Source organism: Oncorhynchus keta, unplaced genomic scaffold, assembly GCF_023373465.1.
Source record: "Oncorhynchus keta strain PuntledgeMale-10-30-2019 unplaced genomic scaffold, Oket_V2 Un_contig_3157_pilon_pilon, whole genome shotgun sequence".
NCBI classification, from domain to species: Eukaryota; Metazoa; Chordata; class Actinopteri; order Salmoniformes; family Salmonidae; genus Oncorhynchus; species Oncorhynchus keta.
Genome location: NW_026287106.1, coordinates 193,398 through 216,254, shown reverse-complemented (window position 1 = coordinate 216,254; position 22,857 = coordinate 193,398). Strand labels below are relative to the sequence as shown.

Sequence of the window (22,857 nt, the reverse complement as noted above, 5' to 3'; positions counted from 1 at the left end):
GAGGGATAGATTGAAGGAGGGATGGATTGAGGCAGGGAGGGAGAGATGGGTGGACGGAAGGATGGATGGATGGATGGATGGATGGATGGATGGATGGATTGAGGGAGGGAGGGATGGATGGATAGAGGGATAGATTGGAGAAGGGAGGGATGGATGGAGGGATAGATTGGGGAAGGGAGGGATGGATGGATGGATGGATGGATGGATGGATGGATGGATGGATGGATGGATGGAGGGATGGATGGATGGATGGATGGATGGATGGATGGATGGATGGATGGATGGATGGAGGATAGATGAAGGGGGTGGATGGATGGAGGGATGGATGGATGGAGGGATAGATGTATGGAGGGATAGATTGAGGCAGGGATGGATGGATGGAGGGATGGGTTGAGGGAGGGATAGATTGAGGGAGGGATGAAGGCTTGGATTGAGGGAGGGAGGGATGTATGTATGGAAGGATAGATCAAGGGAGGGATGGATGGATAGAGGGACAGATTGAGAGAGGGATGGATGGAGGATTAGCTTGAGGGAGGGAGGGATGTAGGGAGGGATGGATTGAGGGAGGGAGGGATAGATTGAGGGGGAGGGATAGATTGAGGGAGGGCTGGGGGAGGGATAGATAGAGGGAGGGCTGGATGGAGGCTTGGATTGAGGGAGAGAGAGATGGATGGAGGGATAGATTGAGGGAGGGATGGATGGATGGAGGAATAGATCGAAGGAAGGATGGATGGAGGCTTGGATTGAGGGAGGGAGGGACCATGTAACATAGTAGACTGGTCATAGCCTGAGACTGTTTGGAGTCTGCTTTAAAGACACTACCACCACAACATTGAGGAAATCTTTCTCACTTTTTCAGCACAACCTAAATGGATATTCCTCCCATTAATGATGCCCCAATGGCTTGATTAGACTAAGAAAGATACACAGGGGATTTTTGCCGGAGACCCTTTGGTGAAGACAAGCGTGCACAGATATGGAGTGGAGGAATTTTTCAGGTGGCCCAACCAAAGTAATTTGATGCAAGCCTCAAATCTGGACCTATGGCCTTAGAAATGTAACACTTTACCAATACTAGCTATTTTCCCAATGACACATGTTTTCCACGGTAATGTGCACTGAATGGACGAACAGAAAGAAAGAATGCTCTAGCAACAAAACACCAATAGAAGCAGTGGTTTATGGGTATCCTGTGTTTATTTTTTAATTTATAACAAGTGCATGTATGAATGTATGAATATACTGTACACAGTGGTGGGGAAAGTACCGAATTGTCATACTTGAATAAAAGTAAAGATACCTTAATAGAAAGTGACTCAAGTAAAAGGGAAAGTCATCCAGTAAAATACTACTTGAGTAAAAGTATAAAAGTATTTGGTTTTAAATATACTTAGGTATCAAAAGTATAAATCATTTCAAGTTCCTTATATTAAGCAAACCAGACGACACCATTTTCTTATTTTTTTATTTAAAAACACACTCAGACATTATTTACAAACTACGCATTTGTGTTTAGTGAGTCTGCCAAATCAGAGACAGTAGGGATGACCAGGGATGTTTTCTTGATAAGTGCGTGTATTGTAACATTTTCCTGTCCCGCTAAGCATTCAAAATGTAACAAGTACTTTTAGATGTCAAGGAAATGGTATGGAGTAAAAAGTACATTATTTTCTTTAGGAATGTTGTGAAGTTCATGTAAAGTACCGATACACAGAAAAAAACGACTTAAGTAGCACTTCAAAGTATTTTTACTTAAGTACTTTACACCACTGACTGTACATGTACATACAGTATACAATAGGAACTGGTCTGGATGTGTGATGCAGACTCCTATAAGACCATTGACATGTGCAAAGGGATGTCAGATTGTAGTGGAACGTCATTGACATAAGAAAACAACCATCTGAACCAAATCATTTGCATTAGAACCTACTAGACAGACAGTAGGAGGGAAAGCGGTTTCAACATGATTTATTGGATTTTGCATATTTGCCATAACAGTTAACATTCAATGTGTACATACATTTGAAACATATTCATCAGAGTACAGTGCTACAGTAGTATGTATTATGTGAGATACTAATTGTCCACAGAAATGATCACTGTTTGGAATAAATAGGCCCTGCAGTGACCGAGAGAGGTATGGGTTGTGTTCCCAATGGCACCCAATCATATTCCCTACATCAGGGGTCGGAAACAGGTGGACGGCGGGCCAAAATCTATTCCCACTAATAACAAGAGAGACATATGTGATTGTGTCTCAATGTAATCAAGGTATGAACTTATTGTTATTTTCCAATTCAATCTATTTTTCTGCTTGCTTGTGGTCCATTTGCATTGTACAAATTTCTATAATGATGTTCCGGGCCCCGCCCACCACCACTGCCCTACATACTGCAGTACTGGTCAAAAGTAGTGCTCTATGTAGGGAATACGGTGGCATTTAGGATGGGCCCCGAGAGAAAACATGACTGTCATATTTCTCTGTTTGAATAATGGGGTCTGTTCCTTTTTAGTATTGTTTTGGTTATCCAACCAATGTGCTGCATTGTAAAATGTCTTGTAAATACTGTGTTTTAAGTGCAATATTGTACATTGAGAGTATGTAGATTTGTTGTGGGACTTTATTTTCTTACCTTATTTAGTTGTCTTAACGCCTGTTTAAAAAGACTGGATAGAAACCATACAGTATATTAATAAGCACTTGCTGTTGTTGGATCACAGGTGTTTAATTCCTTTCCCTTCTGGTTTCATTCTCATGCATTTTCCTACAATCACCAATGATTTGTAGAGACATGTCATGTGTTTTGCAGACACATTATCAAGTGCCACTCACTCAAACAAATGCATACTGACAATAATCAATGCTACTGATATTTAGGACAACATATGGATAACGTTACCATAACATTGGGTGTTGACATGGATACCGTTTGTAGAATCCGAACTGGACTGAAGGAGCATGTTTATGGAACAAAACTTTTAAATGCTCTAGAAAGACAACATACTAAGATAATAAAGACAGTTTGATCACCTGATATTTTGTTTGGATATACTCATTATAAACACACAGAGGGAGACCATAAGACTCAATGACCATAAGACTCAATGACCATAAGACTCAATGACCATAAGACTCAATGACCATAAGACTCAATGACCATAAGACTCAATGACCCTAAGACTCAATGACCCTAAGACTCAATGACCATAAGACTCAATGACCATAAGACTCAATGACCATAAGACTCAATGACCATAAGACTCAATGACCATAAGACTCAATGACCATAAGACTCAACCATAAGACTCTGACCATCACCATAAGTGATTGACCCACCATTCAATATGACTGACAGATTTTCAATTAAGACTCATATGAAATCACAACAATGTGCATTATAAAGAGGCCACTATTCTTCTATAGCTTTTTTTCTAAACTCTAGTTAAAACATGTTTTATTGCCCCCTTCAAATGAAATCACACTGACAGATTATAATGACGTTTCATATGAAATCACACTGACAGATTATAATGACGTTTCATATGAAATCACACTGACAGATTATAATGACGTTTCATATGAAATCACACTGACAGATTATAATGACGTTTCATATGAAATCACACTGACAGATTATAATGAAGTTTCATATGAAATCACACTGACAGATTATAATGAAGTTTCATATGAAATCACACTGACAGATTATAATGACGTTTCATATGAAATCACACTGACAGATTATAATGACGTTTCATATGAAATCACACTGACAGATTATAATGACACACTGACAGATTATAATGTTTCATATGAAATCACACTGACAGATTATAATGAAGTTTCATATGAAATCACACTGACAGATTATAATGACGTTTCATATGAAATCACACTGACAGATAATGACGTTTCATATGAAATCACACTGACAGATTATAATGACGTTTCATATGAAATCACACTGACAGATTATAATGACGTTTCATATGAAATCACACTGACAGATTATAATGAAGTTTCATATGAAATCACACTGACAGATTATAATGACGTTTCATATGAAATCACACTGACAGATTATAATGACGTTTCATATGAAATCACACTGACAGATTATAATGACGTTTCATATGAAATCACACTGACAGATTATAATGAAGTTTCATATGAAATCACACTGACAGATTATAATGACGTTTCATATGAAATCACACTGACAGATTATAATGACGTTTCATATGAAATCACACTGACAGATTATAATGAAGTTTCATATGAAATCACACTGACAGATTATAATGACGTTTCATATGAAATCACACTGACAGATTATAATGAAGTTTCATATGAAATCACACTGACAGATTATAATGACGTTTCATATGAAATCACACTGACAGATTATAATGACGTTTCATATGAAATCACACTGACAGATTATAATGACGTTTCATATGAAATCACACTGACAGATTATAATGACGTTTCATATGAAATCACACTGACAGATTATAATGACGTTTCATATGAAATCACACTGACAGATTATAATGACGTTTCATATGAAATCACACTGACAGATTATAATGACGTTTCATATGAAATCACACTGACAGATTATAATGACGTTTCATATGAAATCACACTGACAGATTATAATGAAGTTTCATATGAAATCACACTGACAGATTATAATGACGTTTCATATGAAATCACACTGACAGATAATGACGTTTCATATGAAATCACACTGACAGATTATAATGACGTTTCATATGAAATCACACTGACAGATTATAATGACGTTTCATATGAAATCACACTGACAGATTATAATGACGTTTCATATGAAATCACACTGACAGATTATAATGACGTTTCATATGAAATCACACTGACAGATTATAATGACGTTTCCGGTCTTTTGCACTTTGAACCATTATTTTGGACTATGAAAATAACCCTGAAAGTTCTGCATTGTTTGAATTTCAATAAATGTGTGACTGGTTACTTGATGCAGAATTTGGCACATGGACACACAAGGATAATTCATTAAGAAATGAAGTGCTTGTTTTAATGACTAATGATTCGCAAATTTGTAAAACAAAGATTAGCCAACTATTCAATCGAAACCATCAACCAGAATACAGGGAAGTTTATTTTATAATGGCCTGTTTGTTCATAATTATTGGTTCCACTTGATTATCACATCATTGATACTTACTTACTATCAATTACTATACAGGTAGTAGGAAAATAAAATGAAAACATAACAGACCAAACAAAAGTAGTTTTGCCTTCACACGCTCTTTTTAAGATTAAAAGCATTGGTCACCAAATATCATGGTCAATCGTTATGACACCACAGCCACCGCCATGCCGGTGGCCATCTTGTTAGTGTCCTTAGATGGCAACTTCCTGTAGAACCTGTGTCCCCTGTCGTCGCTGTCCTCAAACACGAAGCCCGGCAGGGAGTCGTAGCTAGCTGGACAAATGCTGATCCTACAACACAAAGTCATACCATTACCTGAATGATATACGATAAAATACCAGAAAATGCAATAACTTTATTGTTCGCTCGTGGAAAATAATCTTGCTGCAAGTTCAGCACATCATAATCATCCACAAATTCACAACTCTAGCACGTATTAAGCTTGAGGTTATAAAAGTGATGCAGTTTTACATTCATTCATTTCAATCAGGTAGTAAAACAGCTTGACTTTTGTTTGATGTCCCTCCTGGGATGTAACGGCTGATTCCAGGGGACTCCAGACTAAATGCTTGTAGGTTAACTTTGTGTGTGTGTGTCAAATCAAATGTTACTCATCACGTACACAGTTTGCAGCAGGTATAAACAGTGCAGCGAAATGCTCAGCGTGTGTGTGCATCTCTGCTGGGTAACTGTGTGTGTGTGTGTTACCTCTTGGGGGTGAACTCTGTGCTGTACATGGTGCCGCTCTCCAATGGGGCATCAGCCCTCAAGGGGGCGTGAGCTGGCTTGAAGCTCACATTGGGCTGCAGTTCGTGGGGTGTAAAATGGGCCTGGATAAGAGAATACAATCAAATAGAATAGATGTTCAAATAATGGCTTCTAAGAATGTGGCCTAGAGCCAAATAGAGACAGGGGCTCTGCTACACTCTGAGAAAAAAATATAAGAATCTGGCCTAGAGCCAAATAGAGACAGGGGCTCTGCTACACTCTGAGAAAAAAATATAAGAATCTGGCCTAGAGCCAAATAGAGACAGGGGCTCTGCTACACTCTGAGAAAAAAATATAAGAATCTGGTCTAGAGCCAAATAGAGACAGGGGCTCTGCTACACTCTGAGAAAAAAATATAAGAATCTGGTCTAGAGCCAAATAGAGACAGGGGCTCTGCTACACTCTGAGAAAAAATATAAGAATCTGGTCTAGAGCCAAAGAGAGACAGGGGCTCTGCTACACTCTGAGAAAAAAATATAAGAATCTGGTCTAGAGCCAAAGAGAGACAGGGGCTCTGCTCTGAAAAAAAATATAAGAATCTGGTCTACTCTGAGAAAAAAAAAATATAAGAATCTGGCCTAGAGCCAAAGAGAGACAGGGGCTCTGCTACACTCTTAGAAAAAAATATAAGAATCTGGCCTAGAGCCAAAGAGAGACAGGGGCTCTGCTACACTCTTAGAAAAAAATATAAGAATCTGGCCTAGAGCCAAATAGAGACAGGGGCTCTGCTACACTCTTAGAAAAAAATATAAGAATCTGGCCTAGAGCCAAATAGAGACAGGGGCTCTGCTACACTCTTAGAAAAAAATATAAGAATCTGGTCTAGAGCCAAATAGAGACAGGGGCTCTGCTACACTCTTAGAAAAAATATAAGAATCTGGCCTAGAGCCAAATAGAGACAGGGGCTCTGCTACACTCTTAGAAAAAAATATAAGAATCTGGTCTAGAGCCAAATAGAGACAGGGCTCTGCTACACTCTTAGAAAAAAATATAAGAATCTGGTCTAGAGCCAAATAGAGACAGGGGCTCTGCTACACTCTTAGAAAAAAATATAAGAATCTGGCCTAGAGCCAAATAGAGACAGGGGCTCTGCTACACTCTTAGAAAAAAATATAAGAATCTGGTCTAGAGCCAAATAGAGACAGGGGCTCTGCTACACTCTTAGAAAAAAATATAAGAATCTGGCCTAGAGCCAAATAGAGACAGGGGCTCTGCTACACTCTTAGAAAAAAATATAAGAATCTGGCCTAGAGCCAAAGAGAGACAGGGGCTCTGCTACACTCTTAGAGAAAAAGGTGCTATTTTAGAACCTAAAAGGGTTATTCGGCTACGCCCATAGGAGAACCCTTAGGATAAACCATAGGATAACCCATAGGATAGCCCATAGGATAACCCATAGGATAACCCATAGGATAACCCATAGGATAAACCATAGGAGAACCCTTAGGATAAACCATAGGATAAACCATAGGATAACCCTTTGAAGAACCCTTTTTGGTTGTAACACAAAAGTGTTCTACCGGGAACCAAAAAAAGGGTACTCCTACGGGGACTGCCGAAGAACAAACTTGAAACACTTTTTTCTAAGAGTGTATTAAGTGTAGATAATTGAGCAGTGTCTCAAAGAACACCCTAAACCCACCCATATCTGGTCAAAACTAGTGCACTCCATGGAGGCAGTACTGAGAACTGGCCGGTGATTTCAGATGGTAGGTACTATAATATCTCCTATTGTTGTGTCCTTCCGCAGGGCACTTAGCCCCTAAAACAGCTCCATAGGTGATACAATGTAGCTGATCCTGTGCTCCTCCCAAAAGTATTTTTCTATAGGCAGGGTGTGATTTGAGAATTGCCCTGGCATGCCAATGGAAACAGAAGTCTTGAATTGCCTTGAAAGTGGTGAGGTGGTCCATCCTTCCGGTGGCTCTCTGCATCTCTTCAGGCTTCTTGATCATGGCCTGTCTCTTGACCTCCCAAGGCTGGTAGTCATTCCTCATGGTGGTGCAGACCTGGAGGTAGTGGGGTGGGAACGTTCATTTTGATGCTACAATAAACGTACCCCAACAAATCCCAACTGACCCGGTTACAGGACAAAATGAGAACGCACCGTTTTGAACGGAATAAAACATATATTCTATCATATTTATGTGCTGTTGAAATAATCTCCCAAGAATTTAACAGCAAACACTTTAGTGAACAATAATATAATAATATAATATTATGTAATATAATATTACATCAGAACATCCATATCAATAAGACACGATATCAGTATGGCAATACATATAAGTACAACAACATAACCGTTAAACGATATATCAGCTCAGCAATATATTAACAGGTGCAGTGCATTCAGAAAGTATTCAGACCCCGTCACTTTAAAAAAACTATATACGTTACAGCCTTATTCAAAAATGGATGAAATACATGTTTTTCCTCATCAATCTACACACAATACCCCATAATGGCAAAGGAAGGAGAAGTAAAAAAATAAAAAAATAAAAAGGAAATATTGCATTTACATAATTATTCACAGACTTTACTCAGTACGTTGTTGAATTTACAGTCTTCTTGTGTATGACGCTATAAGCTCGGCACACGTATTTGGGGTGGCAGGTAGCCTAGTGGTTAGAGTGTTAGGCCAGTAAGGTTGCTGGATCGAATCCCTGAGCTGACAAGGTAAAAATCTTTCATTCTGCCCCTGAACAAGGCAGTTAACCCACTGTTCCCCGGTAGGCCGTCACTGTAAATAAGAATTTGTTCTTAACTGACTTGCCTTGTTAAATAAATGAATCAAATAAACTGGGGAGTTTCTCCCATTCTTCTCTGCAGATCTTCTCAAGCTCTGTCAGGTTGGATGGGGAGAGTCGCTGCAAAGACATTCAAAGACTTGTCCCGAAGCCACTCCTTCATTGTCTTGGCTGTGTGGGTCATTGTTCTGTTGGAAGGTGAACCGTGGCCCCAGTCGGAGGTCCTGAGCGCTCTGGAACAGGTTTTCGTCAAGGATCTCCCTGTACTTTGCTCCGTTAATCTTTCCCTCAATCTTGTCTAGTCTCCCAGTTCCTGCCGCTGAAAAACATCCCCACAGCATGATGCTGCAACCACCATGCTTGGGATGGTGCCAGGTTTCCTCCAGACTTGATGCTTGGCATTCAGGCCAAAGCGTTAAATCTTGGTTTTATCAGCAGAGAATCTGTCCACTCTACCATAAAGGCCTGATTGGTAGAGTTCTGCAGAGATGGTTGTCCTTCTGGAAGGTTCTCCCATCTCCACAGAGGAACTCTTGAGCTCTGTCAGAATGACCATCTATACAGGTAGTAGCAAAAATATATCAAAAACATTACACCTCCCTGACAAAGCCCCTTCTGATCCGATTGCTCAGTTTGGCTGGGCGGCCAGCTCTAGGAAGATTCTTAGTGGTTACAAACTTCTTCCATTTAATGATGGAGACCACTGTGTTCTTGGGGACCTTCAATGCTGCAGACATTTTTTGGTACCCTTCCCCAGATCTGTGCCTCGTCACAATCCTGTCTTGCAGTTTTATCAACAATTCCTTCAACCTCATGCCTTGGTTTTTGCTCTGACATGCACTGTCAACTGTGGGACCTTATGTAGACAGCTGTGTGCCTTTCCAAATCATGTCCAATCAATTGAATTTACCACAGGTGGACTCCAATCAAGTTGTAGGAACATCTCAAAGATGATCAATGGAAACAGGATGCACCTGAGCTCAATTTTGAATCTCATAGCAAAAGGTCTGAAGGTCTGAATACTTATGGAAAATTTTTATTTGTACTTGTTTTTATAAATTAGCAAAAATGTCTAAATACCTGTTTTCACTTTGTCATTATGAGGTATCATGTGTAGATTCATGATGATTTGTTTTTCAAATGGATTAAATAGAATAAGGCTGTAATATAACAAAATGTGGAAAAAGTCAAAGGGTCTGAATACTTTCTGAATGCACTGTAAATATTCAGACCATTTGCTAGGAGACTTGAAATTGAGCTCAGGTGCATCCTCAGATGACTCTGACAGAATGACATTTCACCAATCAGGCCTTTATGGTAGATTTTCCAGACGGATGCCACTCCTCAGTAAAAGGCAGCCCACTTGGAGTTTACCAAAAGGCACCTAAAGGTCTCTCAGACCATGAGAAACAAGATTCTCTGGTCTGATGAAACCAAGATTGAATGCTTTGGCCTGAATGCCAAGCGTCACATTTGGTGGAAACCTGGCACCATCCCTACGCTGAAGCATGGTGGTGGCAGCATCATGCTGTAGGGATGTTTTTCAGTGGCAGGGACTGGGAGACTAGTCAGGATCGAGGGAAAGATGAATGGAGCAAAGTACAGAGATCCTTGATGAAAACCTGCTCCAGAGCACTCAGGACCTCAGACTGGGATGAAGGTTCACCTTCTAACAGGACAAGACCCTAAGAACATAGCCAAGACAACGCAGGAGTAGCTTCAGTTCAAGTCTATGAATGTCCTTGAGTGGCCCAGCCAGAGCCTGGATTTGAACCTGATCGAACCTATGGAGAGACCTGAAGATAGCTTTGCAGTGACTCTCCCCATCGAACCTGACATTTGCCAAAATTTCTAAAACCTGTTTTTGATTTGTCGTTATGCTGTATTGTGTGGAGATTGAGGGCAAAAAAATATTTAATCCACTTTAGAATAAGGCTGTAACGTAACAAAATGTGGAAAAAGTCAAGAGGTCTGAATACTTTCTGAATGCCTGTATCGTCTCATCCCCACCTGGAAGGGAGCTGATGACTTGGTGGGCCGATTGAAAGGCTTGGCAGAGATGAAGGGCTGGATGTTGTGTTGGACGTAGACTGAACCAGACGTGGTGCTCATGTCCATGTGCTCTGTGGGGCTGACGTACTGCAGGCTCTTGTGCAGCTGAGGCAGGGCCACGGGCCACTGCTGGAAACGCTCCTTAAACTCTGTGCTGCTCTGAAAGGGAACGTCAGACGTCACCTAGGAACAGAGTAGAGTGGAATAGAGGTTTATTGTTCACCCTCAGATGGACATTTGACTTTGGTTTCACCTCAGTAACATATATCAACTCACCAGATAATCACATTGAAAATAACAACACATTCAAACAAAACTACACGTCTATCTTGAATCTGCACTTCAATTAAGAGATTTTTAAAAACATTTTAGTCATTTGCAGACGCTCTTATCCAGAGCAACTTAACTCTAATTGCTCTTGTAAGTGCCTTGCTCAAGGGCACATCAAGAGATTTCACCTAGTCAGCTCGGTTACTGGCCCAACCTCTTAACCGCTAGGCTACCACCCAGAGATATTTCATCAGCCACTGTCTCCTAATGATCAAATACCAGTTGACGTTATCACTGGCCAGAAAAGGTAAGTGAAGAGGAGTGAGTTAGTGAGATATTAATCTGGGTTAACCTAGAACTAAAATCATGTGTAATTTGATCAGATGCTCGATTACATAGTCTGTGACTAGTGAGATGTCATTAAACACAGCGTTACCTTTCCAGGGTTAGGCTTATAGCTCTGGGGCAGCTGTCCTGGCAGGCCCTGGTAGTCTCTACGGTTGGTGGTGAGGTCTTGTAGGGGCTGGCTACTGGGTTTATAGGGCTCTGGAGCCTTCACCCAGCGTGCCTCCAGAGGGTGGGACACATAGCACTGCTGGTTACTGGTCACCCCATCGAAGGGGGTATCGGACATTTTGGGGATACTGGAGGGCTTGAAGCTCTCCCTGGGGGCAAGGCCTCGGGAGAGGAAGTCGTCCTGGAATGTGGTGTGGCCGTCGAACTTGGCATCTGGCGGGTGGTAGGTCAGGTCGGGTTTCTTCAGCTCCCGCTTGCACATCTCCCACTGTCGGAAATCCTCTTGAAACATTAAAAGAGTTGAAACATTAAAAGATTTGTATGTGTTAGTTTTGGTTATAACCATAGTTTATTTATAGAGAGCATTTGTTATTATGTAATTTTGATGTATAAAATATCCCATAGAAATTGCAACGTATTAACTTTAAATGCCAATATTTCTTATATAATACTAAAATAAGGATCACTGTGCGGTACCCCTTGTAGAAATGTGTCATATGTAATATGTCTGGTATGTCATCAAACAACTCAGAATAGCTCACCTTTGTATGTAGGCACTGTATCCATTTTGTGCCCTGTTGTGCGTACCCTCTCACTGGGTCTGGAAGGAGCGAAGGGTTGGACCTCATAAAGGCTGTAGTCCTGTTTGTAGGTGGTCCCCAGATCTATGTCTCCAGGTTTGGGTTTGTACTCCGCCTGCTGTTTCCCCGGGCGTCGAGTCACCACGTAGGGAATAAAGTCAGTCCTAGGAAGAGCGAGAGAGTAACCAGTCTTTTTCATTCATTTGGGATTGAGACCTCTGTGGATAACTCCTAATTTATATAGTTAGTGATATCTACATAAGAGGTTGACTTTGGAATATGGAATCGGGTCAATTTTTAGAGACCACTTAAAGGTACATTTTCCAAAATCCCCTCAAAATCACATGAGGGGTGTGTGTACCTCAAAGGACTTTGCATTAAATGAGAGTGGTTGAATAGCAGAAGATTGACACAGGCTCAAATAGCACCCTATTCCCTTACATTTGGTTGTACACTACTTTTGTCCCCTGCCCTATGTGGCATTCTTGGCCAAAAGTAGTGTACTTGAAAGGGATTGGTGTTTCATTAAGGTGTGATCCATGACTAAGGCGTTTACTTGAATGTAGTAGTTCCATCCATTCTCCCCCGGTCACCGTGGTTAACAGGCTTTGGTTTCAGGCTCTGGGGCGGGTTGTATCCTCCATAGGCGGGGTACTTCTCTGTGTACTCGGTCAGGACACATGTCACATTGGGCTTTCCATACAGAGCTGTGGGTCGGTGGGGGCAGCGATGGCGTCTAGAGAGAGGGCAAAGTTCAAAACTTTATTTTACTGAACGTGGTCTATCTTAATCTTGATAGATGTTCTGACGTGCATTAACAGTGGACTAATGAACACAATACCAATAGTGTAGTATTCATTTACAATGCAATTACTGGCAGCGAGTTAGGCTAGTTACGTAGCATGCCACCCTACACTTAGAAAGAGCATCCTCTGCATGAAATAACAGACTAGTCATCTTAACTTTTCCTTTAGTTAAGTGCAGAATGGAAACCAGCAGGCTGGGTGTGAGCAATTATCTACCTGGTTATGCAATGCAATGAATGTGTACTGACTGAACTTGGTGTGAATTCTTTAAAAGAATGCCAGACTTGTATTTCATCTTAGATTAACAGACATTTAACTCAATATGATGCATCAGACATGCATTTCTATTGTATCTATGGTGACTTAACAGGCACAGTAACATAATTCACTCCCATGGTCTGACTCAGAATCAGGAAAACATGATTGCATCTATGGTGACTTAACAGGCACAGTAACATAATTCACTCCCATGGTCAGACTCAGAATCAGGAAAACATTTGGTGACTTAACAGGCACAGTAACATAATTCATTCCCATGGTCTGATCAGAATCAGGAAAACATGATTGCATCTATGGTGACTTAACAGGCACAGTAACATAATTCACTCCCATGGTCTGACTCAGAATCAGGAAAACATGGTGACTTAACAGGCACAGTAACATAATTCACCCATGGTCTGACTCAGAATCAGGAAAACATGATTGCATTCACTGACCTATTTGAAAGGCGTATGAAAACATTGTGCAACAATCACATGATAATAAACCAAACATGATAATACCCTACATTGGAGTATTGTGTTAACATAGTTAGTTGGGGGTAAAATAAAGAGTAGAAGAAAATAAACTGAACTTGAATAAACTGACAACTGTAATCAATAGGATACCAATGTCAGAAATCATGGGCTACATTTTCAATGATTGCTGTGGATTTTGAATAGCTGATATCGTTTCAGGGCAATAAGAAATGCACTAGTTTCTGTGTAACCAAGGGCCAAGGGCGTTGTCTTTACTCATGAGTGTCTGAGCAAGTGATAATAGAGACATAGCTAGCTACACAGCATTGTGAGTTATGGTAGGCCTACAGATCTAAATAAAGCCAGACACGTCTCCTTGTATTGGTGAAATGACAAATGTAGCTAGACTATGCAAAAAAGGCAAATCGTAGCTATGTTCGCAACTATCTAGGATACGTTTTATTCAGTCGGTCATTAGTGCAACAATATTTTTCTGGGCAATATTTTTTTACATGACTAGCCATTGGACAACTTGGAAAAATGGCAAAAGTGTCTATTTATTTTGCCGCTGAATACTCATTCTTGTGACAGTCAATTTCTGACAATTTACAATGCCATATGGGTCGTTCTAAGAATATCAGCATTTCTAGTTTTGTAGCGAATGGATTGGACAGAGTTTTTACAACAGTGATTCATAATGAATGTTAGTCAATAATATAAATACAATATTTCCATGTTAATGTCAACTCCAGCACTACTTGGCATACGCGTGTCAATTCACTAGTTAGTCACTCCTAAATTAACGCACGGAAATCATTTATTCACACACAAACTTGTGGAAACAAGGTAATCTCATGAATGTAATCATACTTTTTTTACTAGACTAAATCAATACATCCTCCTTACCCACAGCTGCAGATCTCACATATGCATAGCCGTTTCATGTCTTTGAGGGGGGGGGCGAGCGTGTTTCTGCAATCCCACAAACACCGCCCGAAAGCTCCGTTCTTTTATACCTCAGTGGACAGCTCGCGCTACTGTGCAGTTTTGTTTCTATGGAAGCAGCACGTTACCCCAGCAACCCTTGAGCGTCCTAGTAACGACGTAACGTACTACGTCATTTAAACAGCGGCGTCAACATTTTACGTATTGTTCCGGGCAAACAACGTGAGTGAGTTGTGTCCACGTTTGTGTTTTATGTGACTTTTGTCGCATAATATTGAGATTTCTTATATGATATGATCATTTATTTTAGGTTATGAATCATATATAGTAATATACTACTTTGTATAGAACGCTAACATTGTTGTCCACGTTTCTTTTAGCTGAGTGCAGCATATTGTAAAATACTGTAAGTTGCAGCTACATATCAAGCACCTTTTGTATTGCTGTCATTCAGAATGGAGGTGTGTTGTTGTCTTACTAACTAACTTTGCTGTGTTGAGTGCACTGGCACTGATCAGTATTTATTGCAGTAGCTAGCTAGCTAGGTAATAGTGACATTACTAGATGATATCTCCTAAAGTTTGTTTCCTCGCCTGATGTCTTAGCTAGTCCAAAGCAGTCAAACATGGGACACACCAGTTTGGATAAGATCAAAGCACTACAGAAGAATCCAGCCAACGTCAGGAACCTGTGCATTCTGGCACACGTGGACCATGGTAGGTTCCATTGACTTGATTATTGAGAATGTTGCACGGGATAATACTGTACAGGGTCACGATGACAGTTGTTTGCATGCATGACCATTTGTAGTGACACTCCATTCATATCCACCACTATCTTTTTTTGTAGGCAAAACAACTCTGGCAGATAGCTTGGTGGCCAGCAATGGCATTATATCAAGTCGCTTAGCCGGAAAGGTTAGTATGACTTGATCTCAATCATCTGTAGTGGTATTATCCTTGTCATACTACTGTAGCCAGACTTTGTTATTTGGCCCTTTTACTAATCTAGTTGTGTGTCCCTGATCTACACATTGATCTGTGATATGGTCATGTATACATCTGTGTTCTGATGTTGTTTCTGTATTAGCTGAGGTACCTGGACAGCCGGGAGGATGAGCAGATCCGAGGGATCACGATGAAGTCCAGCGCTATCTCACTGCACTATGCTTCTGGTAAGACAACACAGTAGGAACGTGTTGACTTGGATACGTTGAGACCTGTTGTGAGGCGGACTACTTGTCTCCGTCTAATTGACCCTTGCGTGTGTGTGTGTGTGCCTGTGTGTGTGTCTCAGGGGAGAATGACTACCTGATAAACTTGATTGACTCTCCGGGCCATGTGGACTTCTCGTCTGAGGTGTCCACCGCCGTCAGACTATGTGATGGGGCCATTGTCATCGTAGATGCTGTGGAGGGAGTTTGTCCACAGGTAAGGCAATTGCAGGCAATGACTGTGTCCGAAATGGCACCCTAGGGCTCTGGTCAAAAGTAGTGCACTATTTAGTGAATAGATTGGGATTTTGGACACTTATGAACTTAGGTTATAGCCTTGGGGCTCCCGAGTGGCTCAGTGGTGTAAGGCACTGCATCTCAGTGCTAGAGGCATCACTACAGACCCTGGTTCAATTCCAGGCTCTATCACAACCAGCTGTGATTAGAAGTCCCATATGGCGGTACACAATTGGCCCTGTGTCGTCCGGAGTAGGCCATCATTGTAAATAAGAATTTGTTCTTAACTGACTTGCCTGGTTAAATAAAGGTTATTTAAATAACTACCTGTTCTGCATTAGTGTTTCATTAAATAGTTTCATGGAAATGGGGCACCAAGCTCACACATACTTTATCATTGAGTTTTTACTTTTTGCATTTTTTGCAAATTTCTTTAAATTCTACACATTTCTCGATAGAGCTGAAATGTATTTTCTGCAGTTTTAAAGCTAATTTCCAGCAATTCTACTCATTTTGCCTTAGAGCTGAGAGAAATGTGTCAGTTTTAGAATTCATTTCCTGAGATTCTACATATTCTACCATGGAGCTGAGAGAAAATGTGGCAGTTTTAAAGCTAATTTTAAAGCTAATTTCCTGCAAGTCTATGCATTTTGCTGTGTTTTTCAAGACTGCTTAATTCATTGTTTTGGGAATTTTCTCCCTTACTGTCTAGCTTTTATTTGCATGATTGTTAGTTCTCAAATATTATATTATTTGAAAAAAGATCTATACATACTTTATATCTGGCTTTAGATGGTTCAGTTTACACAAGGTGTGTTTTCATCCCGAAAATTAATAATAAAACATGTATATACGCTGTTTGGACTTAGGCGACCCGAAAAGGGTGGCCTGTGCAAGGATTTAAATTGCAGAAAAATCCCTGTCATTGTTTTGGAATGTGATATGAAATATATTTGTCGCTCTACTTTCTCAACTTCGTGGCATTTTCATTTTGTCTTTGTTGATGTGACACTTGGTCATTTACTCAGAGTATCAGTTTGTGTGTGTGTGTGTGTCCGCCCATCCGTCCGTAGACCCAAGCAGTGCTGCGTCAGGCATGGCTGGAGAACATCAGGCCTGTGCTGGTGATCAACAAGATTGACCGGCTCATCATGGAGCTGAAGCTCACCTCTCAGGAAGCCTACACACACCTGCAGAAGATTCTAGAACAGGTGAGTCCCTGACCTCTAAAGACAGGTGTGATTAGTCAAAAAACAAGACAGAAACAGTATACCTGCCATATAAGTAGCACGCAATTAATTGCCCCTGATGGTAAGTTGAATTGAATGTCCTGTTTTCGGTTAAGGAATCAGTTATAACAGAGACATGTTCTGGAACGTTTATGATTCTTAATACACAAGTGTATTAAACAAGTGTATTAAACAGAAGTGTATTTCCCTCCTCACAGGTGAATGCAGTGACAGGCTCTCTGTTTACCTCCAAAGTGCTGGAGGACCGCGCGGTGAAAGAGGAGCGGGCGGAGGAAGATAAGGAGGAGGGGGACATCGAGCCTGCTGAGTGTCCCGGGTCAGAGCAGGTGTACGACTGGAGCGCTGGGCTAGAGGATTCGGATGACTCCCAGCTCTACTTCTCTCCAGACCAGGGGAATGTGGTCTTCGCCAGTGCCATAGACGGATGGGGCTTCAGGTGGGTCCTGGGTTATATGCATTAGTGCACACCGTAGCAAAACGTTTTGCAACTGAAAACAAAAACCAGCATTTCTTATTGGACATGTTCAGGAGGTAGTCACTCCCCTTTTGGGGATGTTTGGTTCCTACTGAATATGAAGCTGGTCTTCTAAAGGTCTTGGGGGTCTGTAGCCTTGGGTCTGTTCAGAAGGGCATTATTTTGCAAAAAAAAAAATATTGCATTTACGTAAGTGTTCAGACCCTTTACTCAGTACTTTGTTGAAGTACATTTGGCAGCTGGGCCACTCAAGGACATTGAGACTTGTCCCAAAGCCACTCCTGCGTTGTCATGGCTGTGTGATTAGGGTTGTTGTCCTGTTGGAAGTTGAACCTTCACCCCAGTCTGAGGTCCTGAGCACCCTGGAGCAGGTTTTCGTCAATGATCTCTCTGTACTTTGCTCCATTAATCTTTCCCTTAATCCTGACATCCCAACAGCATGATGCTGCCACCACCATGTTTCACCATAGGGATGGTGCCAGGTTTCCTCCAGACATGACGCTTGGCATTCAAGCCAAATAGTTCAATCTTAGTTACATCAGATCAGAGAATCTTGTTTCGTATGGTCTGAGAGTTTTTAGGTGCCTTTTGGCAAACTCCAAGCTGGCTGTCATGTGCCTCTTACTGTGGAGTGGCTTCCCGTCTGGTCACTCTACCATAAAGGCCTGATTGGTGGAGTGCTGCAGAGATGGTTGTCCATCTGGAAGGTTCTCCCATCTCCATGAAATCTAGCTATGTCAGAGTGACCATTGGGTTCTTGGTCAATTCCCTGACCAAGGCCCTTCTTTCTCAATTACTCAGTTTGGCCTGCGGCCAGCTCTAGGAAGAGTCTTGGTGGTTCCAAACTTCTTCCATTTAAGAATGATGGAAACCACTGTGTTCTTGGGGACCTTCCATGCTTGGGGACCTTCCCCAGATCTGTGCCTCGACACAATCCTGTCTCGGCGCTCTACGGACAATTCCTTCGACCACATGGCTTGGTTTTTGTTTCTGACAAGCACTGTCAACTGTGAGACCTTATATAGACATATGTATGCCATTCTAAATCATGTCCAATCAATTTAATTTACCACAGCTGGACTCCAATCAAGTTGTAGAAACATCTCAAGGATGACCATTGGCTACACAATGCATCTGAGCTTAATTTTGAGTCTCATAGTTAAGGGTCTGAATACTTATATAAATAAGGTATTTTGGTTGTACATTTATTTGTTTTATACATTTGCACACATTTCTAAAAACCTCTTGTCACTTTGACATTATGGGGTATTATGTGTAGATTAATGAGAATTGTAATTTTTTAAAATCAATTTTAGAATAAGGCTGTAACGTAACAAACAATGTGTCTGAAACTTTCCGAATGCACTGTATGTGGAACCATCAATACATGTCTTGGGAGCTGGTCAGGTATTTGGTTATTGTTGAAATGTCCACTAGGTGGCGCTTTTGCCTTCGCTTTCAGAGAAGGAAAAGGGTATGATTCTGGATGACTGCAATTGATGTAGAATTCTAAATAACCAGCTGAGTAGGAAGAGGACTTTAGCTCTTGTTCACATAACAGTCAAAACATCTCAAACCCAATGTAATGATATTTCAGCCTAGCCAGCCTGCACATTCCTATGTCCCTCAAATCAGGTCAGTGCTCTGCTAGCAAGGTGTTTAATGTTCTCCCCCATGCTACAGAGCAGTCACATAGTAACTACTAAAGACAGACTAGACTATGCATTATAGTCATTAGTGTGTCTGTTTTATACAGGTGTGTACACAAGGACATAGATACCTTGTTTTGAGGGCAGCTGTGGCTCTAGGATCTATGAAAATAACCAATGAAGTCACTGTTATTCAGTGGAAGCCAAGTGTTTTACAAGCGGTGTTGACCGACACCCATTCAAGTGACGCATTGCTCATTTCTTGTCTAAAAAGCTCTGTTTTGACAACTCAAAAACACATCACTGAGAATTACAAACAGGCATAGATGTCAAATGTTCAGTGCAGGCTATTGTCAGTAAAGGCCTCTGTAGAACTACAATCTAGAACAAAGAGGCTGAAGCATAATGGAGAGGAAATATCAATCAATCACTGTGGTGTTTGGCTTTTCTGTCGTTGGTATTTTCCAGCGTTAGCAGCTTTGTGTGTTTTCTTGTAGTATCCAGCAGTTTGCCCAGATCCACAGCCAGAGGATGGGCATCAGGGCTGAGGTGCTCCTGAAGACTCTCTGGGGAGACTTCTACCTCAACGCTAAAGCCAAGAAGATCATGAAGGGAGCTCACGTAAGACCAATGCTAACGTTCTACCACAGTAATGAATGCTAAGAGTTGCGTCCCGAATAGCACCTTATTCCCTTTATAGTGCACTACTTTTGACCAAGGCCCACAGTGTTCAACAGTAGTGCACTATATAGGGAATTTGGGACAGTGGCTGTGTCCAAAATCTGCCTTCTACTTACTAAAACTTCATACTGTGTGCTAATCATACCACATACTATTAAGAACGTAATGTTTAGTAAAAACGTATGCAGTAAGCAACAAATGTCAACATACTAGGCTCATCATACTGAGGCTTCATCTGATGCACAATTGGTTTGTTCCCTGCCATTTGTTCATTTTTGTCATCTTATCTGATTATCAGCTGTTGTCAAACACACGTGGGTCTGAAAGGAGCATTCTGTTCCTCAATACTGTGCAGCGAATTCTTCTTGATGAAATGAGTATGACATCCTGGCATTAAAATCATACTAAGTTTTCAACATTTCAGAGTACTGTTTAAAACACAAGTATGGGTATTTGGACAGGCCCATGGACTAAGTGTTGCAGCTATATGGTGCTAATGGGTTCCACGTTATACTACTAAAGCCGCTCTGTTGCAGACTCCCACTCACATTAGCTTCTGACCCTTCTGGCTGCATTAGCCGTTAGCCTTCAGCGCTAGCTAGTAGACAGTACGGAGAGGGCAGCACAATATCCCGAAGTTATAGGGCTGTTTGTTACGTGTTGGCCCTTGAATTGTCCTTATGTTCATTATTAACATCCAGTAGGGACCTTTATTTTGAGCATTTGTAATTTGTTGTGTTCATTTGGTCGTGCAGTGGGACTCTGGGAGAGACTAGCATAATGAACATGCATTACACACAGACCGTCACATTCTCAGACTGTTCCAATATCTAATCAGTCATTAGACGGATCAATATAATGTTTCCTCCACGATAGAACAGAGTAGACTCATCCACACACACAGTCCAACCTTCAGTCTGTCCCATTGATTTTCAGTCCATAGAAAGTGGATAATAGAGCTTTTAGTGTAGCCAGTAGCAGCCCTCTCAGAGAGATGAAGGCACCATATTCCCTCTATAGTCCACTACCTTTGTCCAGGGCCCATAGGGAATAGAATGCTTGCTTTGAGTGCTACGGAGGTTTGACTTCGTATGATATATTTCAGCTCTTGTTCTACATTCGGTGACACAGGGTCGTATTTGGATTGGAGCACTTTTAGAAAGCGAGTCGTTTTACAGTACTGGAGCTGAGAGGCTGGACGGGTTGACCTATGCGCTGGTGTGTGTGTGTGTGTGTGCGTACATGACTGTGTGCGCCTATGCACTTTGGTGTGTGTGCGTGCGTTCACTCAGTGCACTTGGTGAGAAACACAGCACAGTGTGTGCCTCTTCAGAGCTTTCATAACCCACACAGCAGCATTTGTTGGAACGGCCAGCTATTAATGCCAGTACACCATGTCTGTAGTGCACTATATACAGGGTAGGGTGCTATTTGTGATGCATCCATAGTGAAGAAAATAGTGCATAGATCCAATCAATGATTCTCCATCTAGATAAGAACTAGCAATGGTTTGACTGTTTCTGAAAGATCCATTTTCTCACTCTTTCTTTCTCTTCCTGTAATTGTCTCTCCAGGCCAAAGGAAAGAAGCCTCTGTTTGTTCAGCTTGTCCTGGACAACATATGGAGTTTATATGACGCTGTTGTTACCAGACGGTAAGGGATCTCTGAAGATGTGATCTCTATGCTGTCATGGTTCCTTGCAGCACCTTTGTTAAATGTTGAAGTGTGTATGAAGATGGAATGCTTTTGAGATGTGAATGATTACGTACGTGTGCTCTCTCTCCTCTCAGAGACAAGGAGAAGATAGAGAAGATGATGATGTCACTAGGTGTTAAGGTGATGACCAGAGACTCGCGTCACTCCGACCCCAAAGTCCTCCTCTCTGCCATCTGCAGCCAGTGGCTTCCCGTCTCACAGGCTGTGCTGTGTATCCTACGTCTGTGTGTCTGTGTGTGTGTGTGTGTGTGTGTGTGTGTGTGTGTGTGTGTGTGTGTGTGTGTGTGTGTGTGTGTGTGTGTGTGTGTGTGTGTGTGTGTGTGTGCTTCCTTAACCCTGTGCCCCAGTCATGGTGTGTGATAAGCTGCCCAGTCCGTTGGACATGACCTCTGAGAGAATAGAGAGACTGATGAGTGTGGGAGCACGCAGGTTCCACTCACTACCCCTGCAGACCCAGGAACTGAAGACCGGTGAGAGACACACACTGCAGTTGAAGAAAAGTTGTCTTGGTCTGCTGTATGTGGGTGGCTCAGTGTGTGGGGGAAGATGTGTGTGAGCTCTTCCAAAGCCCACCTGGCATATTCTGCTTTTACAAAGACATTTGTGTATCCTGTGAAGGTGTTAGTTTAGCAGACCTGCTAGTCGTTTCCTCCCTCCCTCCACCCAGCCCCAGTTCAAGGCTTTCTTCTTTCCCAGACCGCCTGGCTATGGAGAGGAGAGTTGGCAGGCCTGGTCTCTATCCAGCTCTCACCTCATGTTAACGAGATCAGTGTTGCTTTTAATGCACGAAACAGATGAAATGTTTTTAACAAAATATGAAAAATGGATACATTCAGGTAGTACAGATCACCGTAACTCCAGATTTGACTACCTTGTTTAATGGATAATAAATGATATTCATATATCAATAAATTGCCAGGGAAGCTGTTTGGTGTCTTCACTTGGGAACAAACAGAAGCTAAATGGGCCAAAATGGTCAGGGTTCTACCTA

The 22,857-nt window shown here is 41.5% G+C and overlaps 2 protein-coding genes across 6 annotated transcripts in view; one reads left to right on the top strand and one right to left on the bottom strand.

The window, feature by feature from the left end:
- Nucleotides 1-5,022: 5,022 nt before the first annotated feature.
- saxo2 (stabilizer of axonemal microtubules 2) lies at nt 5,023-14,731 on the bottom strand. The gene is made up of 8 exons (XM_052507798.1): nt 14,606-14,731; nt 12,713-12,892; nt 12,118-12,320; nt 11,496-11,857; nt 10,748-10,972; nt 7,877-7,996; nt 5,928-6,049; nt 5,023-5,509 (listed from the first exon to the last, which is right to left on the bottom strand). The coding sequence occupies exons 1-8, from the start codon at nt 14,641-14,643 to the stop codon at nt 5,362-5,364; spliced, it is 1,398 nt and encodes a 465-aa protein (XP_052363758.1). The 5' UTR covers nt 14,644-14,731; the 3' UTR covers nt 5,023-5,361.
- Nucleotides 14,732-14,829: 98 nt separating this feature from the next.
- The window catches only part of efl1 (elongation factor like GTPase 1), a 109,286-nt gene continuing 101,258 nt past the window's right edge, over nt 14,830-22,857 (top strand). For 2 of the 5 annotated variants that reach the window (XM_052507794.1, XM_052507793.1), the window contains exons 1-11: nt 14,830-14,866; nt 15,250-15,360; nt 15,494-15,561; nt 15,734-15,818; nt 15,941-16,074; nt 17,168-17,305; nt 17,542-17,780; nt 19,966-20,089; nt 21,724-21,803; nt 21,941-22,077; nt 22,214-22,336. In XM_052507794.1, coding sequence (XP_052363754.1) covers nt 15,270-15,360; nt 15,494-15,561; nt 15,734-15,818; nt 15,941-16,074; nt 17,168-17,305; nt 17,542-17,780; nt 19,966-20,089; nt 21,724-21,803; nt 21,941-22,077; nt 22,214-22,336 — 1,219 coding nt within the window. In that variant the 5' untranslated portion in view covers nt 14,830-14,866; nt 15,250-15,269. The other 3 variants (XM_052507795.1, XM_052507796.1, XM_052507797.1) reach the window with 3 other exon arrangements.

Bases quoted from the DNA above. Each gene is read 5' to 3' on its own strand.
- saxo2 (XM_052507798.1), bottom strand. From the start codon at position 14,643: ATGAAACGGCTATGCATATGTGAGATCTGCAGCTGTGG. The intron at 11,858-12,117 runs GTGAGCTATTCT...TAATGTTTCAAG, and splicing joins TACAGTGCCTACATACAAAG to AGGATTTCCGACAGTGGGAG. The intron at 5,510-5,927 runs GTAACACACACA...TTTGTGTTGTAG, and splicing joins ACAGAGTTCACCCCCAAGAG to GATCAGCATTTGTCCAGCTA.